Here is a 25924-nt window from a genome sequence, read left to right as displayed (position 1 = left end):
TTTTTTTTCAAATGCTCGCTCAACGCAACTGGGATTCTTAGAGTCTCATGAAATGTTCATTATCAAAATTGCTGCGTCCACTATCGTCTAACCGTTGGCGCCGTGGCTTACAATTAGTTGGTTAAAGCGCCTGTCTAGTGAAGAGGAGATCGTAAATTCGAATCTAGCTGGTGCCTCGTAGTTTTTTTACACCTAAGCAGATGACAACCTGTGATAATTCTTGCGATTGCGATCTGCCGCTGAAAAAAAAAAAAAATAAATGAGAGGATCCCTTCGCATTGGATTTAAACAATTTGTGAATCGGCATAAGTAGCTGAAATATATTTTGCGGGGGGGGGGGGGGATGAGAAGGGGCATCACTCATCGGAAAAATTTTTCTGACGTAATTTTTTAGACGACTCCTAGGTGAAGATTAATTTTACTCCTCGAAAATAATTTTGTACTTTAAACTTTCCATGCGAAGTCATGAAGTTGCATGGCTTGCAAGTTTTGTTATCTAGCATACACCGCGACTACCATCACGGAATCCGTGCGAAAATAGAGCATAGAAACTGATCCACACCCCACACTATGAGAAAAAGTGATTTTCACTTGAATCGTGCGGCGCCGTGGCTTAGTTGGTTAAAGCGCCTGTCTAGTAAACAGGAGATCGTGAGTTCGAATCTCGCCGGTGCCTTTTTTATTACATTTTGCACTCTCTGATCGGATGAATTCTCACGTGGAAAATGGTCCGATTGAAAGACGTTAGAAGTTAGAAGTACATGCTGGCTTCGGGTTATACTGCCGTGCTAAGGAAAAACGCCGTATGAACATTCGAGAGTTGCAAAATTTCCTTCGTTAAAATTATTATCTTTGAGGAATGTTATGAATATTTTTCCGAGAAATTTTCAAGAACTTTAGATAAAATTTCGAACAAAATTACCTGAAACATTGGAAGAAAAATACTTCCAAATTTTCCCGAGAATTATTGATTTACCGATGGATATTTGGCAACGCCTGAAGGCTCATACGGCGTTTTTCCTTAGCACGGCAGTATAATATGTTTGCAGCTCAACGATCAATGTCGAAATTTCCCTCAAAAAAAAACATCATGCTGTTGCCATGTTGAGATCATATTGGTGAATGACACACTGTTCCGCATGTTGATACCAACACGGTATCAACACGTGGTCTCAACATTGTTCCATGTTGACACCATGTTGGCCACTATTCGGCAGGCCGACCAATTCGGTACTATGTCGGCGCCAACACGGTGCTATGTTTCACTCTTCAACATGGTCCTTTTTAGCACTGACTTCACGAACCATATCGACACGCGCAGTTCTAAGATCCACAACCGATATGATTCCACGATCCCCGTACCGGTATGGCTGCACGAAATTACAAACCATAGCGATATGATTCCGCGACCCGCGTATTTTGTGGCTTCGCGATCCACACCAGTATACGATTTTACGAACCGAACGTTTAAGATATGATTCCACGATACATATTCACAATCTCACGTGGCTCCACGATCCATACCCACGTGTTTCCACGATACATACCCACATATTTCCACGATCCTTACCCACGTGGTTCAACGATCCATATCCACATGTTTCCACGATCCATACCCACGTGCTTCCACGATCCGTACCCACGTGGTTCCACGCTACATGCCCACATACTTCCGTGATCCGTGCCCACGTGGTTCCACGATCCATATCCTCATAGCTCCACAATCCATACCCCTCATACTTCCACGATCCATATCCACATGGCTCCACGATCCATACCCACGTGGTTCCACGATCCATAATCCATATCCACATGGCTCTGCACAATCCATACCCCTCATACTTCCACGATCCATATCCGAACGGCTCCACGATCCATACCCACACGGCTCCACGATCCATACCCACGTGGTTCCACGATCCATAATCCATATCCACATGGCTCCACAATTCATACCCCTCTTACTTCCACGATCCGTATCCACATGGCTCCACGATCCATATCCACATGGTTTCACGATCCACATCCACATGGCTCCACGATCCCCACACCGTGTGACCCTACGACCCACACCTACATGGGCCGTCAGATCCTTATCTCTGAGGCATCCGTGACTGACGAACCGTGGTTTACGTTTGTTTGCAGGTCGACTAAAGCGGACGATCGAGCCTAGAAGACGAATCCGACTGGTGCGCTCTGCCTCCGACCATCGGGGAGATGGGGGTGGCAGAAGAGTTCGCGCCGAGCTTCACGCAGAAGCCGCAGCTGAGACAGGAGGATGACGGGAACCGGCTCGTGTTCGAGTGCAAGCTCCTGGCCAGCCCCAAACCAGACATCACCTGGTTCAGGGGCGAGACCCAGCTTAAGGAGGACCATAGGACGGTGATGAAGACGCAGACCATCGCCACCAACAAATTCGTGGTCGTCCTCGAGCTGGAAGACGTTGTCGAGACAGACGCAGGTCTCTACAAGGTCAAGGCCAAGAACAAAATGGGCGAGGTTGCCGCATCCATCAATCTCAACTTTAGTCGTGAGTACTTTTCACTTTGTCAATTTTATCGAGACGCTTTCTGCACCAGAGGATGGGAAATTGTTGAAAAATATATTTTAAAAAGAAGGAATCTACCACCTTATATCGTAATCGAAACACCTATATTTTTGCAAATAATGTCTTTTTGTCCTAACTCCTCCGATACATCTTCAGGTGATTCGTCAAGCTCAAAAGAAGTGGTCGAACTGGCATGCGATATATCGCATCTTCTAGGTAAAAAATCTCGGCAGATTTTGAATTTTCAGCAAAAAAAAGGACGTTAGCCCCTGCGCATGAGCCTAAAGAATCATTCTAAACCCAAAAATCGGCAAAATTAAGAGAAATGGAAGCAGGATAGTGTTTGGAAAAAAACCTCGCATTCGATTCAGCTATCGATATTTGTATCGAATGCGAGGTTTTTTTCCAAACACTATCCTGCTTTCATTTCTCTGAATATTGCCGATTTTTTTTGGGTTTAGAATGATTCTTTAGGCTCATGCGCAGGGGCTATCGTCCTTTTTTTTTGCTGAAAATTCAAAATCTGCCGAGATTTTTTACCTAAAAGATGCGATGTATCGCATGCCAGTTCGACCACGTCACTTGAGCTTGACGAATCACCTTCAATATAGAAACCAGGAGTAGGTAACCTAGCTCTAATGCAGTTCTCGTAGAGGTATCAGCTATAAAAACTGCATCATTATAATGGGAACATAAATCTTTGCCTGAAAACAGGCAAGTTTCTCCCGAAAGTATTGAATATCTGCGAGTGAAAGTAAAGTAATCAGAAAACTTCATTGTTGGTCTTTGCGCGACAACACCTGTGGAATATATATTTGTAATTTCGCGGGTTAATTTAAAAATTCTCCTAGCTATTGGCAGTTTCTCCAACCCTTGCAAAAGCCAGCACAGTGAGAAAGTTGTTATTTAGCCGACAACATTGTGAACTTTAATTTGTTATTAAATGATAATCGTTAATTTTAATTAAAATAATTGTAGACTTTTTTCCGATTACCCAAATATTTCTATACAAAGAGATTTTAGGAAATGCTAATTCCAAAGATATTGTTAATTCCTAGTTAATTCTAACTTCACTATATTTGGGCTGGCTAATCTGAAAAATTTAAATCGCCTCCCCTCCTCCATGTTTCCCGCCACCAAAGAGAAAACCACTATCGCACTTTAAGGTTATGTTTACAATTTAAAATGCAATTGCAAGACATGAAGTGCAGCAAAGTGCAGGAGTGCACGAAAAACATGGGTCAGCACTCAGATTCTTTACAATTTCTTCGTTTTCTACAACCAAGTAACCATGATTGGTTATCCTCTTTTGGATTTCGGCGTGAGTCCGAAGATGTTCGCGTTTTGTATCATTGGCGAACTGTAAACCATCAAAAATAGAGAAGTATGTCTTCTTTTTACTAGTGTAAGACACCTCACAATCCTAAAAAACTGCTGTGTATTTTAAAGAATATGATAATTTTCTAAAATATAATGAGCTGTAGGTGGTTCAGCTTAATTCCTGGCAAAAAAAAATGCATTTCTTTCCTGTATGATGCTATAGATTCTCAGATCACTGCAGCCTTTGCTTTGTGCCCTTTGTAATTTTAATTTTCCTTTTTTTTTTTCAGCCGCCGACGAGCCCTCAGAAAAGTAAGTTCTTTCAAATTTTATTCTTTTTTATTATATTTCTCGATCTGTATCATTATTTTCACCCTTAGTATTCATTGGCAGATCTTTGAACCCTGGGCTGAAAACAGTTTCTCGCCTCCTGGGTTCTGAAAGTGATGACCCTTGAAGGCTTGAAAAGTAAGGAAAAAGGTCATAACTCTTGAAATCTGCCGCTGCTACTCTGTAATTTGTGGCCAATGTGCATCTCCCCCTTTCAATCAAGCCTTGATAGCATTCACATTTATCGATGAGGAGTTAAAATCGTTAGCTAATTTGAAGACACTTATCCATCGGTCATCTGGCCCCAATTTCTATTGGGCCTGTTGCAAATTTTTGCTAGAGCTATTATAAGAGTTGTTACTCACAGGAAATGTCTCTAAAATCACAATGAGCGCATCTGCAAAGCCTGAAACCAACGCTTTACTTCACAATTTGCATGAGAAATTTTTGTTTTTTCGAGCCTCCTGCCTCGAAAACGATACCATGGCGCAGGTGAATATTTCATCAGAGGAGTCATTCCATCCAACCCCTGCTCACAAGAATACTGTGCAATATTCAACATAACCGACGTCAATCTGCCAAAACACATGTGACGAGACGATGATTCTAACCACCTAATAACATTCGGCGTGTTTACATTCACATTTTTCTCGCGTTGTTAGATATGCACCTTGATTGACCTCGTGCTCTCCTCAACTTGCGCGCGGAAGCGTCGACCATATTGAGCAGGGATTGAATGGAACGACTCCTCTATCAAAATGTTCACCTGTGTCATAGTATCCTTTTTGAAGCGGGAAGCTAAAAAAACGCAAATTTGTTACGCAGATTGTGAAGTTAAGAGTGCATTCCAGAGTTTGCCAATGCACTCATTGTGATTTTTGAGACATTATCTGTGAGGAACAACTCTTATTTGGACCGCGTTTAATAGAAAGGAACCAAGCCACATCAGCTGTTGCCAAATTTAATCGGGCAGTTTAATTTTTTACGAGAGAATGTTAGTGTGGATTCCTTTGAAAATTTTAAGGAATTTGCTTCGCACCATAGAGAAAATCCACTGAAATTTGCAAAAAAATCTGTACATCCGTTTTTATGTAAAAAATTAAATTGCTCAATTAAATTTGGCAATGGCTGATGTGGCTTGGCTCCTTTCTGTTTAACGCGGTCCATTTTTGCTCTAGCAAAAGTTACTAACAGGCCCATCATCATTCTGTGATGGGAATCGAGTGAATATGACCATCAATGATGTTACTTTTAAAAAGTGACCATTGCCTCACTCAATTTTGTAGCATTTATGATCACAGTATCATCCAGCTTATCCTTTTAAGTGTTGGCCGATAATATAAAATAAGAGTAAGTAAAGGAAGGGAACCCTTATCTGAGAGAGGCCCCTCATTGCATCTCTTATTCAATGCTATGGGAATTTGAAGTTTTCACACATCATGTGAATAGCAGTCAAGCTACACACCCTACTGCATAGTCAGCCTCACCAAAAGGAGAGGAATCTTTCAGGAGGCATTGTCCTCATAATCTCTACGATCCAATTGGATGGAAGATACATTAAGAGGAGCTTCTCTCATTTTCCCTCTTTGCAATGAACATGTTTAAATACATTCCCCCTTGCTCCTATCAATAACATGGTTTTTCCATTTTTCCATCACTAAATTGAGTCGTGTTTGTTTTGCAGACAAATAGATGGACTCGCACCTACATTTTCGAAGAAACCCGCAATTAGGCAAGAAGATGATGGCAAACGATTATTATTTGAATGTCGAATACAAGCCGACCCCCAGCCGTCTGTCTTGTGGTCACATAGTGGAACTCCAGTTAAAGAATCAAATAGACACAAAGTAAGCTCGTTTTCCACTTATCATTGATCAAGCAACCTTCGCATTAAATTTTTCTGGAGGAAGGGAAAGTGAACCGATGGTTTGTGACAGACATTTTTTGTCCACAACATTAAAGAGAGAATTGACCCCCTTCCTGGAGTCAGGTTTTTCTTGCGGTGATTTCTTCAAGTTAAGTGAAATATTTCTGTATAGTTGCCTTTACGAGCACTTTCTTTTTTAATCCTACGTTGATAAAAAAAAAAATGTACGAATTTGTTATGATCTGGTTAAGTAAAAGTGAATACATGCATTTCATTGAAATTTTTATGGAATACTCTTCTTGATGCTACAGTGCTCCATAGCGCAAATTCTGGAAAAATCACCTATCACTATCGACAAAAAGTCAACCTTAAAATACCCTAATTCTTGCAACCAGTGCCTCACATTTTGAGGGAGTCATGCTTTTGCCGTCTTAGTGAAGCCCTCATTTTGTATTGAATTTTATCCTATTTTTTTTTTTACTTTCAGTTAACAATAGAAAAAGATGGCCATTCGTATTTTGCAACTCTAGAAATAAAAAATGTCACGGTAGAAGACGCGGGGAAGTACAAAGTGACCGCCAAAAATGAATTAGGAGAAAGTAATGCTACAATTAGTTTAAATTTTGACAGTAAGTTCTCAGTTCTCAAACATATTCTCGTCTTCATTTCTTGTTGGCTTGCTTTGGCAGTAGTGCTTTGCCCACCCTTGTAATTTATTGTTGGACAACGGTGGTTTCAATGTGACTTTTGCTCAGTTTGATTATCATTTTGCTTTTACCGTGAATTATAGCTTTAATAGCACTAAGACTCAGCTAGCTATATACTTTGATTCTTATGATTTCTGTCAGAAACACATGTTATAATTGATCAGATTTAATCAGAATTAGCTGAACTACATTTCATGTTGCCTAGTTTTCTGTCAGGTTTTATTTTTTCAACAAGGAACTGAACTAATCAATGCTTGTAAACTCAGTGAATTTACCTGAGATCATGAAGAATGTACTCACAACATTTTGAGTTTCAGTTTTGCTAAGATTTCTTTTTTAAAATTAAAACTTCCAAGAAATTTCGGCAATATCTGATCTAGCTCAGCTGACTTTAGTTAAATCTGTCCAATTGGACTACACTTCGCAATCAGGAACTACAATTTCTGGCTTGGTTTAGAAAAAGCGTACGCACCCTTTAGTTTCCACATGTATGCAAGTGATTTTACAGATGAGCCAAAAATTGTAGTTCCTTATTCAAAAATATAGTCCAATTGACGTTTGTTTCTTAATATGTTTTATCTTCAAAAAAAATTTTGAAAGAAATTCTTGACCAAGAACTATTAAGAGGGACACAATTTTTTACAATGAGCTTTCGCTTATGTGAAATGGATAAACAATGTCATGCCCCCCTCCCCCCCTCCATGTTGGCTTCTGTCAAGTTCACAAGATAATTTCCCAGTTTTGTATTGAACTCTAATGAACTGAAGAACTTTTTTAATGAATGGTTGACTGTTACATTAATTTTTACATGAAGAATTAAAGAGGGAGAGTGCTGTAATGAATGTACGCTCTGACATCTCTTTCGTTTATTTTTTTTACTGCACATTTAAACTACATACCTATTTAATATCTTAGTTCGTATGCTCTACTAACATTTGAATGCCCCGCGCAAGATCATAGTAAGTCCTTAATTTTTCGGATTTTACTGACGAGTTTATCAGATTGCAGAATTTGTTGATTTGGATAGCTTGAAGCCTTTGAAGGGACCGGAAAATTGATCCGTTAAAGTGCTATCTGATAAATCGAGGTCTCACTGTAATTTTATGAAGCCGTTTACTTTCGTCTGCATGTTTTTCTCTAAATATCTCTTATATCCCGATCCTCCGTTTTCTATCTTCTTACCTTACTCTACTCTTTTTATTTCATCTATATCTATCCATTTTACCCAACCAGTGTCCGTCTTCATCGTCCCTTTTGCGAAAAAATAAAACTTAACATCAGAAAATTTTAGCCCACTTTTAATTGAGTCTACTTTATTTCTTGTCAAGTTTGAGAAAAGACCATCAGATCCTCACAGTATTTTAGATTCAAGATTTTGTGTATTCGAAAAATCATAAATAATATGTTATCCATTGCAAATGTAATCCCAAAGTAAATGGAAATTAATCATTTCAAAGAATAGCTTCGCTGTAACATAAGATTTTGGGTTTTCAGCTATTACACTCTTCTTTTATCCCCTTTTTCTGTTTTTTTCTTTTTATGTGTCTCACATCTGGAGGTTTTTTCGTTTCATTAAAGGAAAAGATTAGTACCTACATTTAGTTTTAGTGGTTTTGAAATTATCGAGCTTATTTATTTAGATCAGAGGATTCTTTTTCTTCTTCTTTTTTTCAAGTTTTGTGCAACAGGGAGGTAGTCAAAGTTAGTCAAGTTTTTTGCTAGGTAGAATATCTTATGTTTCCAATGGGTGTTTTCTCAAAATTAGTGGCATTTTCTTTTAATTTTTAAAGTTTTTGTGTGATTTGCTGATTTGCCTGTCAAGCCTTTGCTTGTTACAGCTTTTGCAAATCGCTTTTTGTGGGTTTCTTAATAAAACTAGAAGAGATATTCTCTACTTTATTATTGGTTCATTTCTGATGTGTACAATCATATTTTTTCAATCTATAATTGTATAATTCATCTGTGCTGTGTCAATCTACAGCCGCTATTAGAGACAGGTTCTTTGAAAGTGCTTTAATCGAGTTTCATTTTATTTTACAATACTGTTCGTGTTAGATCTTCTGACTGAGGCAACATTTCTTCTTTGGGGTTAAAAACCTCTGCTCCTTCAGATTAGTGTTCCTTTTAAAAACTGAAGCCTAATTTTTAGTATAAAATATAAAATTATATTTTGTTTTTTGAAACTTGCTCCTACACACTATTTTGCTAATTTTTTTCCACTTTTACCCTATTTTCAGCATTTTGTTGATAGATCCTCTCTAGGTTTTTTAATCCTCGGTTTTTTTGTTTTTCAGAATCTCGTACCCTGTTTTTTTTACTCCAGAGTTTTTAATAATTTGGAAAAAAAAAATATTAATTTACCATTCCTTTTTACTATCCAGGTTTCCGGTGAAATTTTTGGTCTTTTGGATTTCTTTTTCTTCCCTTTTCCTTCCGATTTTTTCTGTCTCATATTTGAAGGGGAATTGAGTAGTAGCTGATCACCGCAAAATCCACCCTCTCTAGTACTTTTAGGAAGCATTCTTCTAAAAATATTTTATTGTGTACTCCAACCTTTGTACTATTTTGACCTGAAACCAATCCTTCCGTTTGGACTCCCCCCCCTTTACCCCTTTGTTTTAAAGTTTTCTCTCAGCCCTTTATCTTTTTTTTTTTCAAAGTCATTCCTTTTGATTTTGCTCTTTCTTTTTTCAGTGTAGCTAGAGAATTTCATGACCTCAGTTTGAGCACTTTGAATATCGATGGTGTAAGTCGGCAATCATATAACTCGGTTTCCGACGTCGCAGACTTCCTGTCATACTTTATTTTTTAATTGGAAAACTCCTCAACGACAACTCTTTAAAAATGCCGTGATTTTTCTCCTCTGTGCGAAGAAAATGCTCCATAAACTTCAAGGAATGACGTGAATTTGTTCTCTTTTATAAAAATAACATAGAGGCAGAGATTTTCAGACACCGCAAACGAGTTATGTGATTGCGGACTTACACCGTCGATATGTTTTATTTTTTCATGAAAACTGGAAATGCCCCTTTGAATAGATGTGAAAGTCAACGAATTTGCAATTGACTTTTTTTAATCTGTTGGCAATTATTATTACTCTCTCTCTTACATCATCTTTTTCCATTTTCCCCGTAGCAAATTAATTTTTCTTCAAATTTTTCATATTGATGAAATTAATGAAGAAGAAGATGAAAATAATGGTTTCATTAAGTTTGTATGAATTATTTTTGAAATGAAAATTCCAGACTAATTTTTTCAAAAGTGAATATATACTTTATTGCCTTTTTATTCCTAAGTAGTCAAAAGTTTAGATGCAAATTCAAGAGTCGTAAGTTTTGTTGCCTCTCCAGTTCTCCATAAAAATTCGTCCTGAAGTTCTCTATAAATATGTTTCCCTTTTACTTCCTAATTTAATCTCAATAACCGCTCTATACCTCCTCTTTCCTTCACAAGAACCAAAATAATTTTTTAAAATTAATCCTTCAGTGATCTGTTTTTGTAAATATGTATCTTTAAGAGCTATACGTGAATGCATGATTCCCGTGAAAATCTCAGTATTTTAATGGAATTTCCTAAAATCTAAGAATGTGGGAAAGATTCAGTCCCTTTTCTGTGATAAAGAGCTTGTGCAGCCTAAAGAGCTAAAAAAACCTAAAAAAGCAAAAGTAAAAAATTCGTCAGAGATGAAGATATTCTTCTCCTTTCAAATTTATTCGGAATCTAATGAAAAAATGTCAATATCTTTTTACCCCTCCCCAGCCAGCACTGCAGAAAATAGCAGAATATACCCAAAAATGATAAGTTTTTTCTTGAAAAGACTTAGGCTTCTAAAGTTTTTCTTTAATTTCTTAATGGACGTGGGATCCAGCCAGTATTTTACGTACCCCCGCAATTCTCAACAAATCTTTTGAATTAAAAATAAAACTTTCTAAACAGCAGTTAACTTGATCTATTCAATTCAAGCCTCTTCACTGATAGTTTTATTTAGCTCTCCGTTCAAAGTTTCCTCTTTTTAGCTCAAGCCAAGGAATTGAATTAATTCATGCAATTAGATGCAATAGGTCCAAAACTAAAATTTCTTCCAACTTTAAAACCCTGAGGTTTTTATGTGGAGCATTCTATTAATTTTACACAGAGACGCTCTTTTGAGTATTTAAAGTGTTTTCCAGCATTTTCGAAAAATCAAGAAAAGCTTTCCCATTAAAAAAGTCAGGACCACAAAACTTAAGTAAAAAATATATTTTGTAAAATGAGAAAACATCTAATTCCTTAATGTTATTGAACGCTACTACAAATATCATTTCGAAGCATGTCAATTGAAATATTTTCAATGTTTCGTTTTTAATCATTGAAAGTCTGTCCATGTATTCATTCAACAGAATTCTCGTATTTTTCTTTTCCTTTTTTAAAAATTCATCACGAATCATTGAGTTGATAGAATTTTACCTAAGACCTAAATTTTCTCTCTTGTGCATCCTGAGGCTTTTCTTGGACTTTTGAAAATGCCTATTTTCTCTCATCTGTTGCGAATGATCCTGCCTTTCAACTTTTGCTTTTTTTGCATGCCTTTTACTATACGAGTTAACTTTTTTCTCATGATCTGACCAGTTGACATCGTCATCTAGTCTTTTGTAGACATGATACAGGTTTTAGAATATGTTTTGACCAGGTGATGAAGTTCCTGTACCTGAAGATGGAGTCAAACCTACCTTCACGGAAAGACCAATCACAAAACAGTCAGACAATGGAACTGACATAGTTATTGAATGTAGACTAATAGGAGATCCGAAACCTTCCATATCATGGTAAGTTTTGTTCTCATACCAACGTTAAAAAATAGGGTTTAGACGTTTGGAGGCACTGGCTTTAGGATACAAGCAAAATTCATGTGCACACTTTAAAGAATTGTCTAATGAAGAATAAATTCCTGGAAAATCGAGAAGTATCATATCGAAAGCTTTTACACATGGATTGCCCAAGAAAGTCGCATCGTCAAATTTTAACATGAAATTTGGCGTACACTCTAAAAATTTTCAATTTTCTAAATGAGAAAATTTTTTTGTCAAGTATGTTAATTGCCCACAAAAGAAATCGTTTCAAGTCAAATGGAGCACCAAAAAAATTTCAGCAAAATAAATGTACAATATCAGATGTAGTTTCTTAAAAGTCTATAAACTATTTGAGGTATCTATTTATCCACTGTCAGCAAGTTGTTCCTGAAATTCCATCAATTTTCTCACTCATTTTTTGATGATTGTTATGTAAGCCCAAAAAAGTAAATCATAATTCAGCAGCCCTATGAGATTATTTACCTCAATAAGGCGGTAGGTAATGGACGACTCTGACAAAAAAATTGACTTAGATTCCTGACACCAGCTGGTTGTTCATTAGAACTTCATGACACTAGCATGACTTGAATGATTTGCATTAATTAGGCTCAATGAATCTAGGGACCATGCTTTGCTACTCTTGCGCACATAATTTTCTAATCGATGGCAATGTTTTTGTTTGTTCAACGCAGGTTTCATAAAGGGAAATTAGTTCAAGATGATAGTAGACATAAAACCTCAATAGAAATAGATCAAAAATTATATCACATAGCTAGGTTAGAAATTCTTAATGTTCAAATTATCGACGGTGGAGAATACAAAGCCGTCGCCAAAAACAAACATGGTGAAGGAACAGCAACAATCAATCTCAACTTTGCCAACGACGAATCAGGGAAACCAAAGTAAGTATATTTACCAGTGAATTTAATTTTAATAAGGTGTGATTGGAACAACACCATTTTAATTTGTAAATTTGAATGAGAACCAAGGTGTTGTATTGAATATTTATTAATTACTGAGGCACCTTTCGGCTTACGCCATCTTCGGAGTACATATTCATCGGAACATAAATATATCACAGTTACTTTACATTAGTTGTCACAAGCTTAACAATATATACATCGTGGACATCATACAAAAAGTCTAAATTACAAGAAAGTAAAATAGTTCAGAGCTTTACTCCTGATAAAATCGTAAACATTCGAATCAGCTACATAGCTACGAAAAGTCTAAATTACGAGAAAGTCAAAGCTTGAAAGAATGAACACAATTCACACAACGAAAATTACTGAAACCAACTCCTAACAAAGATAGTAACGTTTTTATTTCACATTAGTTACGAGGAATTTGAATAGCCCGCTCACAAGAAACTCAAAGCTCTACGTGAGTCAAATCGCGCACTACAACGGTTTCAGGAAGCTTCTCAATTGAGCAATGTTCATTTCCCACCATGTGTTGTTCAAACTATTAGCACTTTGCTACAGCTGAGCCAAAGCGTCAAAATTGAGGTTGCCAGATTTTTATATCGTAGAGACTGTCATGGTAACGTTTAGCGCGCGATATGAATCACCTAGAGCATTGAGTTTTCATGAGCTGGTGGTTTCAATTCACACATCTAAAATCATTAAATATCTTCGTAAGGAGTTAATTGCGGTAAATTTTATTGTGCGCATCAGGTTCTACGTGAAATTTGAGTTACGAAACATTATCAGAATGCTGAAATTCGTAGCTCGTCTAGTGGTCCATTGTAACAAATACTTCAAAATCAACTCTTCAAACACTCTTAGATGAAGTAATAACAAATTTGCGATCAAATTCTCCATTACTGATAAACTTTGCTTCAATTATTTTTTCAGAATTCCAGATGGAAAACCCCCTCGGTTTCCGAAAAAACCAACAATTCATCAAGAGGGGGACGTTTTAGTGATGCAATGCATTTTGGAAGCAAATCCAGTGCCAGAGATAACCTGGTTTCAAGGAAGCAAAGTCATTTTGGACACGGGTAGAATTAAAATGTCCAAAAAGGCCACTGGCAAAGACACATATCTTTTAAAATTAGAAATTTCCAACCCTACACAAGCGGATGGCGGGAACTACCGCTGCAATGCATGCAACGTTTGTGGAGAGAGTAATGCCAACATTGCTCTCAACTTCCAAGGTATACCAGGAACAATTTTTCTCAAATCTAAAGAGGACAACATTGAGCGATATAAATACTCATAGTGTTTTGTTGACATGGGCGAACTTACCCTGAACCTCAGACGAAATAGTTCAGCGAACTGAGCACAGTCACTTTGATCAACTGGTTGTAACTCAGTTGAAACTTGTTTGATGAAGTGAAAAATAGGGTTTATTTGATTATGCTTGATTTTAGTTAGAGTTTGTCATTGTAGTTAAGCGGAAGTTCGCCCAGGTTGATAAAGACAAGTAACTCACAAAATTATGTTAAAATTATAGCACTAACAAAAATCTGAAGCTAGTGCCCATGTAGAAAAGGCCATAATTAAATCACTTTTTGATAGGTTTCCTCTTTAAAATTTCAGGAAGGTACAATAAAACTCTTGAACCAGTAATCGCAATTCATTTATATTTATTAAGTAAAAGAAAGCAATGATGTCATCTGCTATTCTCATTTTTTCAATTATCTTAGGTCATTGTCGATTTTGATATCTGGCTCAGGAGTTTATGTCCAAAATTTTGGTTGAGTGTATCCTTTTCTATCTAAAGTTTTGAAGAGGAACTTGTAATTAAATGCCTTAATTCTGACTGATTAATCACTTTCTATCCTTATATCTCTGTTTAGCCTCTTTGGCATGGATAATCATAAGTAGCAAATTTTAGCACTTGTCACCAAGATTTACACTGCAAAAAGATAGATTGTACGTATTGCAAATTTGTTGTCCCCTTTAGATAAAAGTTTTAATACCGCCAGAATACAGAATAATTCGCCCATCTATCAATGCAGATCAAATCTTTTATAAAATCACAAAATAGAGTGTGATTCGAAATTCATTTTGATAACGGCAATTTTCCCTAATCTCTTACATTTCTTTGCTAATATTTTCAGGTTGCAGCTTTTGTACCTAAATCTGTCGCAGTGATTTTGTTGTCATCTCTTTGTCCAAAAATTGTATTTTCCTCAGCTTTTTCGTCTGAAATGTTATATTTATTGTGATATCTTTGTAGCAAATCTGCTATTACAATGTATATATCTCCCATGATTGATAACTCATTTAATGTGCTGTTACTGTAGCTGTACATAATTTTACTAATAATTTAAAGTGTATGTTTTTCAGTGTATCTTCCAAGCGCTCGAGTCGTCATCTCCTTCGAAAGTTATCTAACCTACTTCGATCTTCTCAAGTTTACTCCTCAGCCAAAATTTGTCAATTCTTTTCTTATTTTTTAAGCTGTTCTTGTATAAATTCGTTTTAATACTTAACAAACTAAACATTCTTGCAGGATTTTTTAAAATTAATTTTCAAAATTGCTCATAACCAATGCTGTTTTTTTTATTTTATTTATTTTTTTTTTTTCCAGGAATGTCATCAAATTTTTCCTTCATCGCTTCATCGTGATTAGACATTTTATCTCATATCTTTTTTTTCCTTCCTTTTCTCTTGGGAAACATATCATTTGATTTGCTCTCTAGTTTTAACTTTCTTACATTTATCTCTTTCAATTTAAAGTGGAATTACTGTGATTTTAAAAATTATGGAGGATATGAACATGATCAATTCGTAATTAATTCCATTTTAAGACCATTGTTTTAAAATTTTTAACTGTCTTGTTATAATGTGAGTTATTGACAGGAGTCACTTGCATTGCAACATCGTGGATTGTAATTTACATGTGTGATCTCCTAATTTGCGCACTTTTTTCAGCTCAGCAGGGTCCTGTCTTCATGATGAAATTGTATTAAGTGTCATTTTTTTTCTTCTTTGTGCTGCTGCTAGAATTAGAGAAAATCAAATTTCTCGCACATATCTCTATGTATTGGATGTTTTGTTTTTTGTAGGTGGTGAAAATGGAGCCGGATTTGCTCCCTCTTTCATCGAGAAACCCAAAATCATTCCAAATGAAAGTGGAACTCTGATTGTCATGAAATGCAAGTGCACTGCCAAGCCAACGCCCACATTCACATGGTACAAAGGCACGAAACAAATCAAAGAATCTTCTAAGATTAAGATGAAGATGACCAGCCAGGAAGATACGTACGAAATTGTTATGGAAATCTCAGTAAGTACTGTAATATTTAATCTCTTTTACATTCAACCATCAAATACTGTAGCCTGATTTCAAAATTTCCTTTCATATTTCTTAAGGTGATTCAATGGACGCTATATTTTGTGTCAGAACGGCATGCGATACATCGCATCAATTGGTTCCATTTTTTCAGCTATTTGTCATTTTTCTCCAATTTTGAGATCGCAATTCTGTTGTCAGAAGACTAAAGCACGCACTTACCAATTTTAACAAAGAAATTCATCATAATAAAGGCGTGGTTTTTTTAGAGAGAAAACATCGCATTCGATACTGATATCGAAACTGCACTCGAATGCGATATTTTCTCTCTGAAAAAACCACGCCTTTATTATGTTGAATTTGTTTGTTAAAATTGGTAAGTGAGTGCTTTAGTCTCCTGACAACAGAATTGCGATCTCAAAATCGGAGAAAAATGACGAGAAGCTGAAAAAATGGAACCAGATGATGCGATATATCGCATGCCGTTCTGACACAAAATATGGCGTCCATCGAATCACCTTAAACTCAGATGTCATTGAGTTTCCACGTTTACATCAAACGCCAAACCCGCTTTCAGGGAGATTTTTTGTACAATTTTGGTCTCCACACACCCATCAGAGGAACCTCAAGGTAACATGAATTGAATGGACTACTAGACAAAGCCTGCATTTAAGCAAAGGGAATTTTTTTTGGCCAAAACACTGTACATATATATGAGGTATATATATATACCCTTTGACCTATATCATGGCTCAGATAAATGCAAAAACTCTCAATGAATTTAAGCATTATGATATTTTTCGTCTCATACAAATTTCAAGCTGATCAAGATTTACTTAAGAGCAATTCTTGTAAGTAACTCCTAACTAAGATATTTATGCAATTTAATGCATAAAGTCAAACTTTCTGCTTGTATGAAAGTATAAAAAACCATAATCTACTAAGCAGTTTCTGCAGTATGAAAATGTGGTAAACTTAATCTCTCGTTGTCATCAAGTGAAGAACTTCACACTAGTAATTAATTTTCATAAATATCTCTCAATCATTACAAACTTTAGTGATCTCTATTGTAATCAGATGCTTACTATTGAGTTGAATTTCAACTAATTTCAGGATCCCGTAGGACCGGACAGTGGCACGTACCGCTGCCATGTACAAAACGAGTACGGTGAGAGTAACGCTAACCTAAATCTTAACATCGAAGCAGAGGCGGAGCCAGAAGGCGACCCACCAACCTTTGTAGAAAAACCAAGGATACGTTCAGAAAATAAGGGTAAACTAGTCATCATGGACTGTACGGTGAGGGCGAAACCGAAACCCGACATTGTTTGGTACCACGAGCGAACGGTTTTGAAGCAGACAACCAAGATATCATGGAGGGTCGAGGAAAAATCTAGCGAAACTTATTATATTCGACTGGAACTTAAGGTATGTTTTGGATTGTCTCCTCAATGCATATGGAGCCTTTTATGTATAAACAGCGGATGTTGCGTTCATAAGTTTTGAGAAAATTGCATTCAAGGTTTTCGGAGCTGTGCGTTTCAATGTCCGTGCAGCAAATAGGTTTCAGTCAAAAACTTTATTATAGAACGGATCTTTCTCTGAAAAATGAGCTTTAGAATTTTAAATTTGAAGCAAATGTCAACAAGGTACAGTGATTTTAAAAAAAGATCACATCCGCTGTTTCTACAGAGAACTTTTTTCAAGGCATAAAATGAACTATCTAGCTAATGATGTGTAAAGAGGTAGAGCGATTGGTATCGATCAAATTGTGATTGCAGTTACGATTTGTAATGGTTTTTCGAAAAATATAAATATTTAGTAACTTCCAAAAAAAAAAGGACAATCTATGTTATCAGTCTTTTAAAATAGGGAAAAAATTACAAATGGTGAAATGGTGCCATCTTCCAAGGACTTACATACAACAGGTCTCATTAAGTTTTATTACTTTGCAATGTGCTCATATAGACGAATCTTAAGGAGATTAATGAGCTTTTGCAAATTATTTAGCTCAATATTTATTATTTAAATGGATTCTGACATCCCCTGTTTTTACATGTAACACAGTTTTTTATTCATATCTTAATGAACAATTATACCAGCAGCCGGATTGTTGAAACTTTAACTGGCTACGTCGGCACGATAAGACAAGACATAGCCCTATCTGCGCCGTGTAATATATCGATTTTCGATTCTTGTCGTGCCGATATAAATTTCAACAATCAGGCTGCAGAAGTCTGAAACTTGGTACCATCACTCATGAAGGTTAGCGGATCTTAAAATTCTCTTAGAAATATAAGAGGGTTTGAAAACACATATTGGGTAAGTTTTGAGGAGGAAGCAAGCTGAAAAACCAGGGGGAAATGCATCATGTTATTCATAGAAGCCCTTGCATTTCATCTGGATTTTTACCGTTTCTTCTATCATACCCTTATTCTTGCAGGACCCTGGAACAGAAGACTCTGGCCTCTACAAGTGCAATATAAAAAACGTGTGTGGCGAACTAAACGCTAATTTAACCTTAAACATTGAAAGTAAGTAGTCATTGCTATCATTATTATTCATTCTTATGCACTTTAGCCCTCACGCCCTACCACTGCTTATCATCAGTCATTGTAATGTTTGAAATCACCATCACAACGCTGCTTATCCATGCCAAATTGCACTCAATCCTTCAATGAATATCACATGTAAAATTTTTCATAGTATGCTTAACTGCACACAGCATGATGCAAAATAAAAATTCAGGATTGTCCAATTCCTTTACACCTATATATACAGGATGATCCAAGAGTCCCTCACCACGAGCACCAGACACCAACCTTGTAACTTTTGGACAAATTGAGATACAGACTTGAAATTTTTTGATTGGTCCAAGATTAAATGAAACGACTTTTAGAATCCCTCAAAGTTTCTGGAGTAGAAACCCTAGAGGTTATATGGGTGGTGTAGGAATTTTGGATCACCCTGTATTACGGTAATGTAAAAGAAAGTGCCCTTCCCTCAAAAAATCCTAGGCTTTTTCAAATTAAGAAATGTGGAATGTATTAATGTTTGTATTTTAAATTGGATCCGATAAGATTCCGAATATGGGAACTGAACAGAACCCATAGAATGGATGTGGCTTTCGTTTGCTATTTCAATGCTGATTGTCTTAGGAGCCATGGTTTCCAAAATAAGAAAAGGTCTTTACCTTGCTTTGCCCCAAATCACTTCTGAACATTCCGCGGAAGGTCACATTAAAAGTGACAAATTATTTTTGCCTCGGTGAAAAAAATCTTTATCAACTGCTTTGTGCTGAAATGCTCAGATTATCCTTCTTTGACAGTGAAAATCAAAATGCAGACTGTTTTAAAGAAATTTTTAGGTGTTCGAAATTGTATTTTAGTTTTGAAAAGGACCATAGGTTAAATGAAGTTGTTTAATGTTTAATCGTTAAGATTAGTATGTTTACAATTATTTCCCCAATGGAAGTGGTCAAGACAAAAATAATTGCTCTTTCCAGACACAAAGATTATATTTTAGGAATTTTCAAGCACCTTTGATATAATGCTGATCAATCTGATGATGTAAGTAGTGATGACTTTTCAACCCAGTTGAACAATAATGCTCACCACAACATCACAAAAAGGCAAACAGGGTCCAATCGTATATTTTTACTTAACTATGTAAATGGCGCAATAAATTCGCATTTTTCTTTCTGCCTTCTTTTCTCAAGAGGAGAGGTTGTTCTAACCTTACAGTAGCTCTATTTTCATTTTTCCTTTTCAATAAGCGTAATGTATGAATGAAAAGAAAAATCTGTATTCATTTGTAAGATGTACCTGACATCGTCAAATTTTCAATTTTCATCTACGATAGCCATAGTCATGATACATATCCTCGAATTTATCCTGTGGTCAACGCACCTCTCAAAAGTTTTTCTATTAAAGTTTTTTTGCTTTGAAGTATGAAAATTTAAAAAAAGTTCCAAGCTAAATTTGCGATTTTTCAGTAAGTTATTTTGTGTTACACTAGGGTGCATAGCTATAACTTATGATGGCGATCACTTAAACTTTTTGAATCATACCATAATATTGTCATTTATGCCAAGTATCTGTGAGTTAATCCCAAAGCCAGTATGCACTAACAATCTGTAACCGTTTTTAAAATACCCATGAGTTGTAATAAAAATAAAAATCATGCCCATATTTTTTATAGAGTTAGAAATTTCTGGGTAAAATTTAGCCCAGGAACATTTAAAACTCGTCATTGTTCACCGGAAAACCCCACTGATGGTGCTAAACCTCATTGACACAGGATCTATTTGCGTCTTGCATGAGGTTTTCCATGGTCATTCTTTCCAAAATCTTTTTTTCAGTCTCTGCAATACCTGAGCATATAGGAAACTTCATTGCTTGTTTCAGGGTATTGAACTGAACCAAAAAGCGAAAAGCCTCGGGGGTTTTTCAGTGAACAATGGTACGGCCAGGACCCCTCAGAAATTGCTAAAGCGGACAGGGACTCTCTTTTTGATGAAACACTTTTTTCAGAGGAAAGTCTACTCTTTTGTAAATCTCAGCCTTTTGCTCCTCATCATATACTCTCTTGAATTATTTGAACCGTACTAAGTATTTTTCTTCATTGAGTTGTCAGCCCCCTTTTTGAATTTTTGAGTAACTCTGTCTTTTTGACCTAAGAAATGCTCTGTACAGTATGTAACAAGCTTTGAGACTGGTCTCAGAATACTTTTGTTTTGAGCTCCACAATTTTCGCACTTCAAGAAATTCTAAATGATCCCTCAGACTTTGGAAGTGCTTTGGATTTTTCAAGATCAATAACCGTAATGTTACAATTTCTGGTATTGATTTTAAGACCCTCAAAATCTTTTTTACTCCATGAAAATAGTTTACTTTTATTATTTTCAAAAACTTGGATCCAAAGAGTATAATTTTGTCTCAAGAAATTCCTTCTGAATTTGAGATCTTGATGCCATTAAATAGTGAAGCTTTCATCTGTTGCTTTTCTCCTGAGACAGATAGCCACCCTCTGTTAATTTAATTATTTGAAATCAGAGCGAGAAAAATCCAAAAACTGTCTTAAGTCATAGCAATTTCTTAATTTCTATCTTTTATGTAATAATAAATAGTTCGAGTAATTTCCGTTCTAATCCTTTTTTCCCTCAATTATTATCGTGTTTTAAAAACCTTACTGTGTGATATAAAATCATAAGGGTAGTGCATAACGCCTGAGGGACGAATCATTCAAGGGGTATAGCCTCTTAATTTAGTTTATAAATGTGGTCTCCAAATCTTTTTTTTGGGCTATTTTGTAATAATTTCAAACTTAATCACAAAGATATCGAGAAAAAAGTATTGTTGCAGTATTTTGTTCGTGCATATTTCCGAGTCAAGAACATTCTTCTGTAGTTAGTGTGAAGTTTTATCTCAGTATTATTATCTCTCTTTTATTTTATCTAGTTTCTAATATTTCTGTTACCTAACCATTAGATTTTCTAGTTTCTAGTTTTGTTCAGTCGATTTTAAGTGGGATTAGTCCTCGTATCAATGAATATTTGTCGTAAGGTTTTTTGCATTTTTCGATTTAGTGTCAAGTATTCGACTTAATCAGTATTTATTACAATTTAGTTCAGTCCATGAATGTTATCATAAAATAACTTAACTTAGTTACCTCCAGTATTCCCTTCATGTATTTCAAATGCCATTTTACATTCTTTTTCAAACGAAACAAGGAACAATTTAAGTATCCCCATTCAAGTTTTTCAATGAGTTTTCCATCCTCCAAAAGTTCTTTTCACTTGTATGCATGTCCGTCATCTCTATTCAGCTCTGATTAATGCCCCAATAATCAGTATTTTCCCATTTTTTAAATCCTACAGTATCTCTCACTTGTTCTTTTCTTTCCAACTAGAATTTTCATTCATCTCTCTTGCACTCATCTCAATCCGTTTAATTTGATTGAGACAGCCAGTCCATTGACAGCGTTCCATTAAAATTGAATTTAACGAATGTGTGCATGCATTCCTGTAATCAATAAATATTCCTGAAAATGCATTTCAATTTCTGCTCGTCATTTTGATGGTTGCATTTCATCAAACTATTCTAAAACTTCCGAAAACCATTCAATGTGTCTTGTAATTTTAGTTTCAAACTTAAGTTTTAAAGTGCCTAAATTTGCCAAACACTTTTTGGGCCCCTCATCTTATATCTTTGACTTCTGTCTACGTATCTTGATCCATTCCGTGTTTTTTCATTTCTTTTTTTAACTCGTCAATCCTTCTGTGACGTATGGAAAGTGTGTTTCCTGTTTTTTTATACCTTCTCACCCACCCATAACTGAAGTAATTTTTCCTTTGATATATGTAGTGTTGAGTACTCGCATTGGAGTGTTACTGAAAGACTTTAATCTATTCTTTTGATCCCTTTTTCCCAAATAATTCTACCTGGATTGACTGAAAAATCGTTGAAAGGATATCAGTATGATCATCATTTTAGTCCAACCTCATTCTAACACCCCTCCATTGATGAAATTCTCCTTCCTTTTTAGTCTTTCAATGGCATTCCGCTTCTTTTATCTTCTTTCAACCACATATTCTTACATTATATCCTCATACACTTCAACAGAAAATCCAAAATGAGTTCAGATTCATTAGGAAGTACCTATGCACCAAGGAATGTGAGTCTTTTAATTGAAGGAGTTTTTGTTACAATTTTCAAATATTTTAGATAATTTTTCAAGGAGGAAAAATAAATTTTCATGTGCACTCTTTCTTGGCCATTACTCTTGATTCCATTTTCTTTATTTTGAGAAATTGCCTCTATCATTTTTTTCTGCAATATTCATGAACTTCTCTATGTTAAACCACATTTCAAATAATACTACACTTCCACTGTGAACACTTTCTTATTCTTCAGCATTGTCATTTATCTCTTGTATTAGGTATATTTAAAATTTTTACGTATGTATTCTAAACTCTTTTGTTTTTCTTACCATTGAGAATATTTTTACTGTATGAGTTTCGTCTCTAGTTGGTCAATAAATTAAGCATGAGTAATTTGCCAACTTTTTTTTCAATCCACTGACAGACTGTCGTTGTTACTAAAATTTATCTTTGGTTTAATTTATTTTATTCCGTTGAAATTTTATCTGAGCATTATCAGTACAAAGCATTTCACTTTAGCAGAAAACTGAAGTATTTAATTAGCTGTTGTTGTACGTTAAATTTTACAATCTTGAAAAAAGTTGGTTGCCTGGATTTTTTCGGAGAATTCCAGGGGTGCAGAAAGTTCTCTGCCATCTCATTTTTCAAGCTGGCTTTTCAATTCTAAAAATCCATTTTTACCTTAAATTTTCAAAGCTATGATCCCTATTTTGTCCATTCATTACCTCCTCTATTTCGTAAAATTTGTACACACCACCAAAATCTCTCATCATTAGATGTTTAGCTTTTTCTGCTGATTCATACTAAAATATCTGTCAATATGATCATTGAAATGATTCTTCAACCCTTGCCCATTACTACATTTCACAACTGATGTATAATGTACAAAATCTGAGGTATTGTGCATGAACAACAAGTCGACAATGAAACTGCAAAAATGCTTATCTCGGTTGCGGTGCTTCGAAATCCCCGCTTTTCTTTTCACAATCGCAATTCGCTCGTAATTTTCACAGAATTCTTCTAAAAGAGAAAAAAACTCACCAAAGTCATCAAGAAATGATGTTGAGTAATTTTCCTTGTAGAAATTAAAGTGTGACAGGAAGTCTGCAACGTCGCAAACTAAGTTATGCGTTTCTGCACTTTTCCATCGATGTATAAAGAAATGTATGTACAAGTACTTGAAGGCAAATTTTTTTTATTCTAATCACTGTATCTTGATTCAAGGCTCCATACATGAATTGAACATATTTCTGTCCAAAGGAACCATGTGCATTGAGACATGAGCCCTGAGATCCATAAGAATATATGCATAACAGGACTCACATCATAATGCACATAGTTCTGTTTGGCAGAAATACGTCCAATTGTCTAGATTAATCCTCAACTTGATAATATTTGCAAACTTTTCATGCTGGCTTCCACTAAAAAGCTGTAGCTTTTAATGTCAACGTTAAAACTACCAGACAACGTATCTCGGTTTGCGTCATTGCAGACTTCCTGTCATACTTTATTTTTTAAATGGTAAACTACTTAGCGTTCAATTCTTGAAACCTTTCGTGATTTTACTTCTCTGTATGAAGGAAACTGTGAAAACATCAAGGAATGATGTTGATCTGTTCTCCCTCAAAAAAATAAAATGTAGGCGGAGATCCGCAAACACTGCAAACGACATACGTGGTCTGGTAGTTTCTCTGTCATTGTGCTCCTTTCTCGTGTCAAAAGAGTTTGGTGCACAAGGCGCCGAATCATGTGTGTATGGTACTTTTAGAAGCTAAAACATAATTACTTCTTAACTAAAAATGAAAAGACCGAATCAAATACAGATGACATAAAATCTACAATCACCCAGGAAAGTTGTCAATAAATGATCAGAAATCATATTAGATATGAATTTGCGAAGCCCTCACCTATACTGCCGTGCTAGGAAAAAACACCATATGAACATACAAGGGTTGTAAAATTTTCTATCCGAAAATGTTCATTTTTTGGGAGAAAGTATGAATATTTTTCCTTGATATATTCAGGAACTTTAAGAGAAATTACGAGCAAAATTATCCGAAAAATTGGAAGAAAAATATTCACAAGTTCACCAGGAAATTCGTGTTTTTTCAAAGGAAATTGAGCAATGCCTGAAGGCTCATATATCGTTTTTACTTAGCAAGGCAGTCTACTACAGTGTCATAAATTTATCAAGAGTATTCAAAAATGAATCGTTAAAATTTGGTTTTTTCCATAATGTTTTGCTTTGCCAAAAATGACCTGCCAGTTCACAATGAAGATGTTGCATGTGTGAGGAATTTGCGATTTGACTATTGGCTCTTATGTAAAAGTTCGTGAGAAACACGATGGTGCCACTGGTTTTCTCTGAAATCAACTCCCAAGCTCAAAAAAAGCTCTCAAGTTTAGGCCAAAATGGAGGGGATATCCCACGCTATCTCAGAGTCCACCTCTACATTAAGACAAACTATCCATACAAAGACAGGGGGCAAATACATTAGCAGGGTTGCCACTTTATTTGGGGACTCTAAAACTGAAAACACAACAGCCCTGTCAATGTATTTGCTCCGTATCTTTGCATGGAGAGTTTGTCTTGATATGGACGTCAACTCTCAGGATAGCGTGGGATATCCCCTCCATTTTGACCTCAACTTGAGAGCTTTTTTTGAGCTTAGGAGTTGATTTCAGAGCAAACCACTGGCACCATTGTGTTTCTCACAAACTTTTACATAAGAATCAATAGTCCAATTGCAAATTCCTCACACATGCAACATCTCCATCGTCAAACTGTTTTGAAATACTTCTAACCAATCAGGTCCACTCAATGACCATATCCATAATTGAAAATTCTCATCAAAAACCTAAAAATAGAAGTATTAACCACCATTATAACTATTACTTTCCTTTTAGTCTGCCTTCGCTCCGAATTGCTGTAAGAGCAGCATCTTCAATTTTACAATTGGTGCATCATATTCAAAAAGTGTTCCAGTCTGAAAACGCAAAATCATTCAACACTCTAAAATCCGTACATGCTTCAATAATATTTAAGTAATCCTAAACTAGTATACTGAATCTGTCTAAAACTCTTAAAGTTTGTGATTTTTTATTTTTTCAGTAATTCCTGTGATAAAAGAAAAACCCAAAGTACGCAAAGTGGTCGAAACAAGAACTGTAGTGATTGAATGCAAAGTACAATCTGTGTTCGAGCCCATTGTTGTTTGGACCAAGGAAAAGAAGGTCATCAAAGAAGATCACAAGCGAAAAACAGTCATCGAAAGGACAAGAGATGTAAGGAAATCATATTCTTAGCTCAAGTTTTTATGTCTCCTTGAAACTGAGCATCCCTCCAAAAAACTCCTCCAATCAATTTTAATTGTTCAGTATAGTATTCTTGAAATTTTCTCCCACTTTTGGTCGTAA

At 35.7% G+C, this 25924-nt stretch overlaps 1 protein-coding gene and 1 non-coding gene across 29 annotated transcripts in view; both read left to right on the top strand.

The window, feature by feature from the left end:
• bt (projectin protein bent) overlaps positions 1-25924 on the top strand; it is a 256610-nt gene that overhangs the window by 108626 nt on the left and 122060 nt on the right. For 27 of the 28 annotated variants that reach the window (XM_072304609.1, XM_019048127.2, XM_019048131.2 and 24 more), the window contains exons 2-12: positions 2146-2530; positions 4159-4180; positions 5883-6045; positions 6553-6694; positions 11442-11577; positions 12294-12503; positions 13458-13759; positions 15620-15840; positions 16960-17274; positions 18290-18380; positions 25620-25792. In XM_072304609.1, coding sequence (XP_072160710.1) covers positions 2218-2530; positions 4159-4180; positions 5883-6045; positions 6553-6694; positions 11442-11577; positions 12294-12503; positions 13458-13759; positions 15620-15840; positions 16960-17274; positions 18290-18380; positions 25620-25792 — 2088 coding nt within the window. In that variant the 5' untranslated portion in view covers positions 2146-2217. The remainder of the gene's footprint in view (positions 1-2145; positions 2531-4158; positions 4181-5882; positions 6046-6552; positions 6695-11441; positions 11578-12293; positions 12504-13457; positions 13760-15619; positions 15841-16959; positions 17275-18289; positions 18381-25619; positions 25793-25924) is intronic. The other variant, XM_019048132.2, reaches the window with a different exon arrangement.
• TRNAT-AGU (transfer RNA threonine (anticodon AGU)) lies at positions 603-676 on the top strand. The gene has a single exon. It is a non-coding gene; the product is annotated as a tRNA-Thr (tRNA).

The sequence above is a fragment of the Bemisia tabaci genome, chromosome 9 (genome assembly GCF_918797505.1).
Source record: "Bemisia tabaci chromosome 9, PGI_BMITA_v3".
NCBI lineage: Eukaryota > Metazoa > Arthropoda > Insecta > Hemiptera > Aleyrodidae > Bemisia > Bemisia tabaci.
Note: the sequence above shows the minus strand (reverse complement) of the source record. Positions and strands in the feature narration are given on the sequence as shown.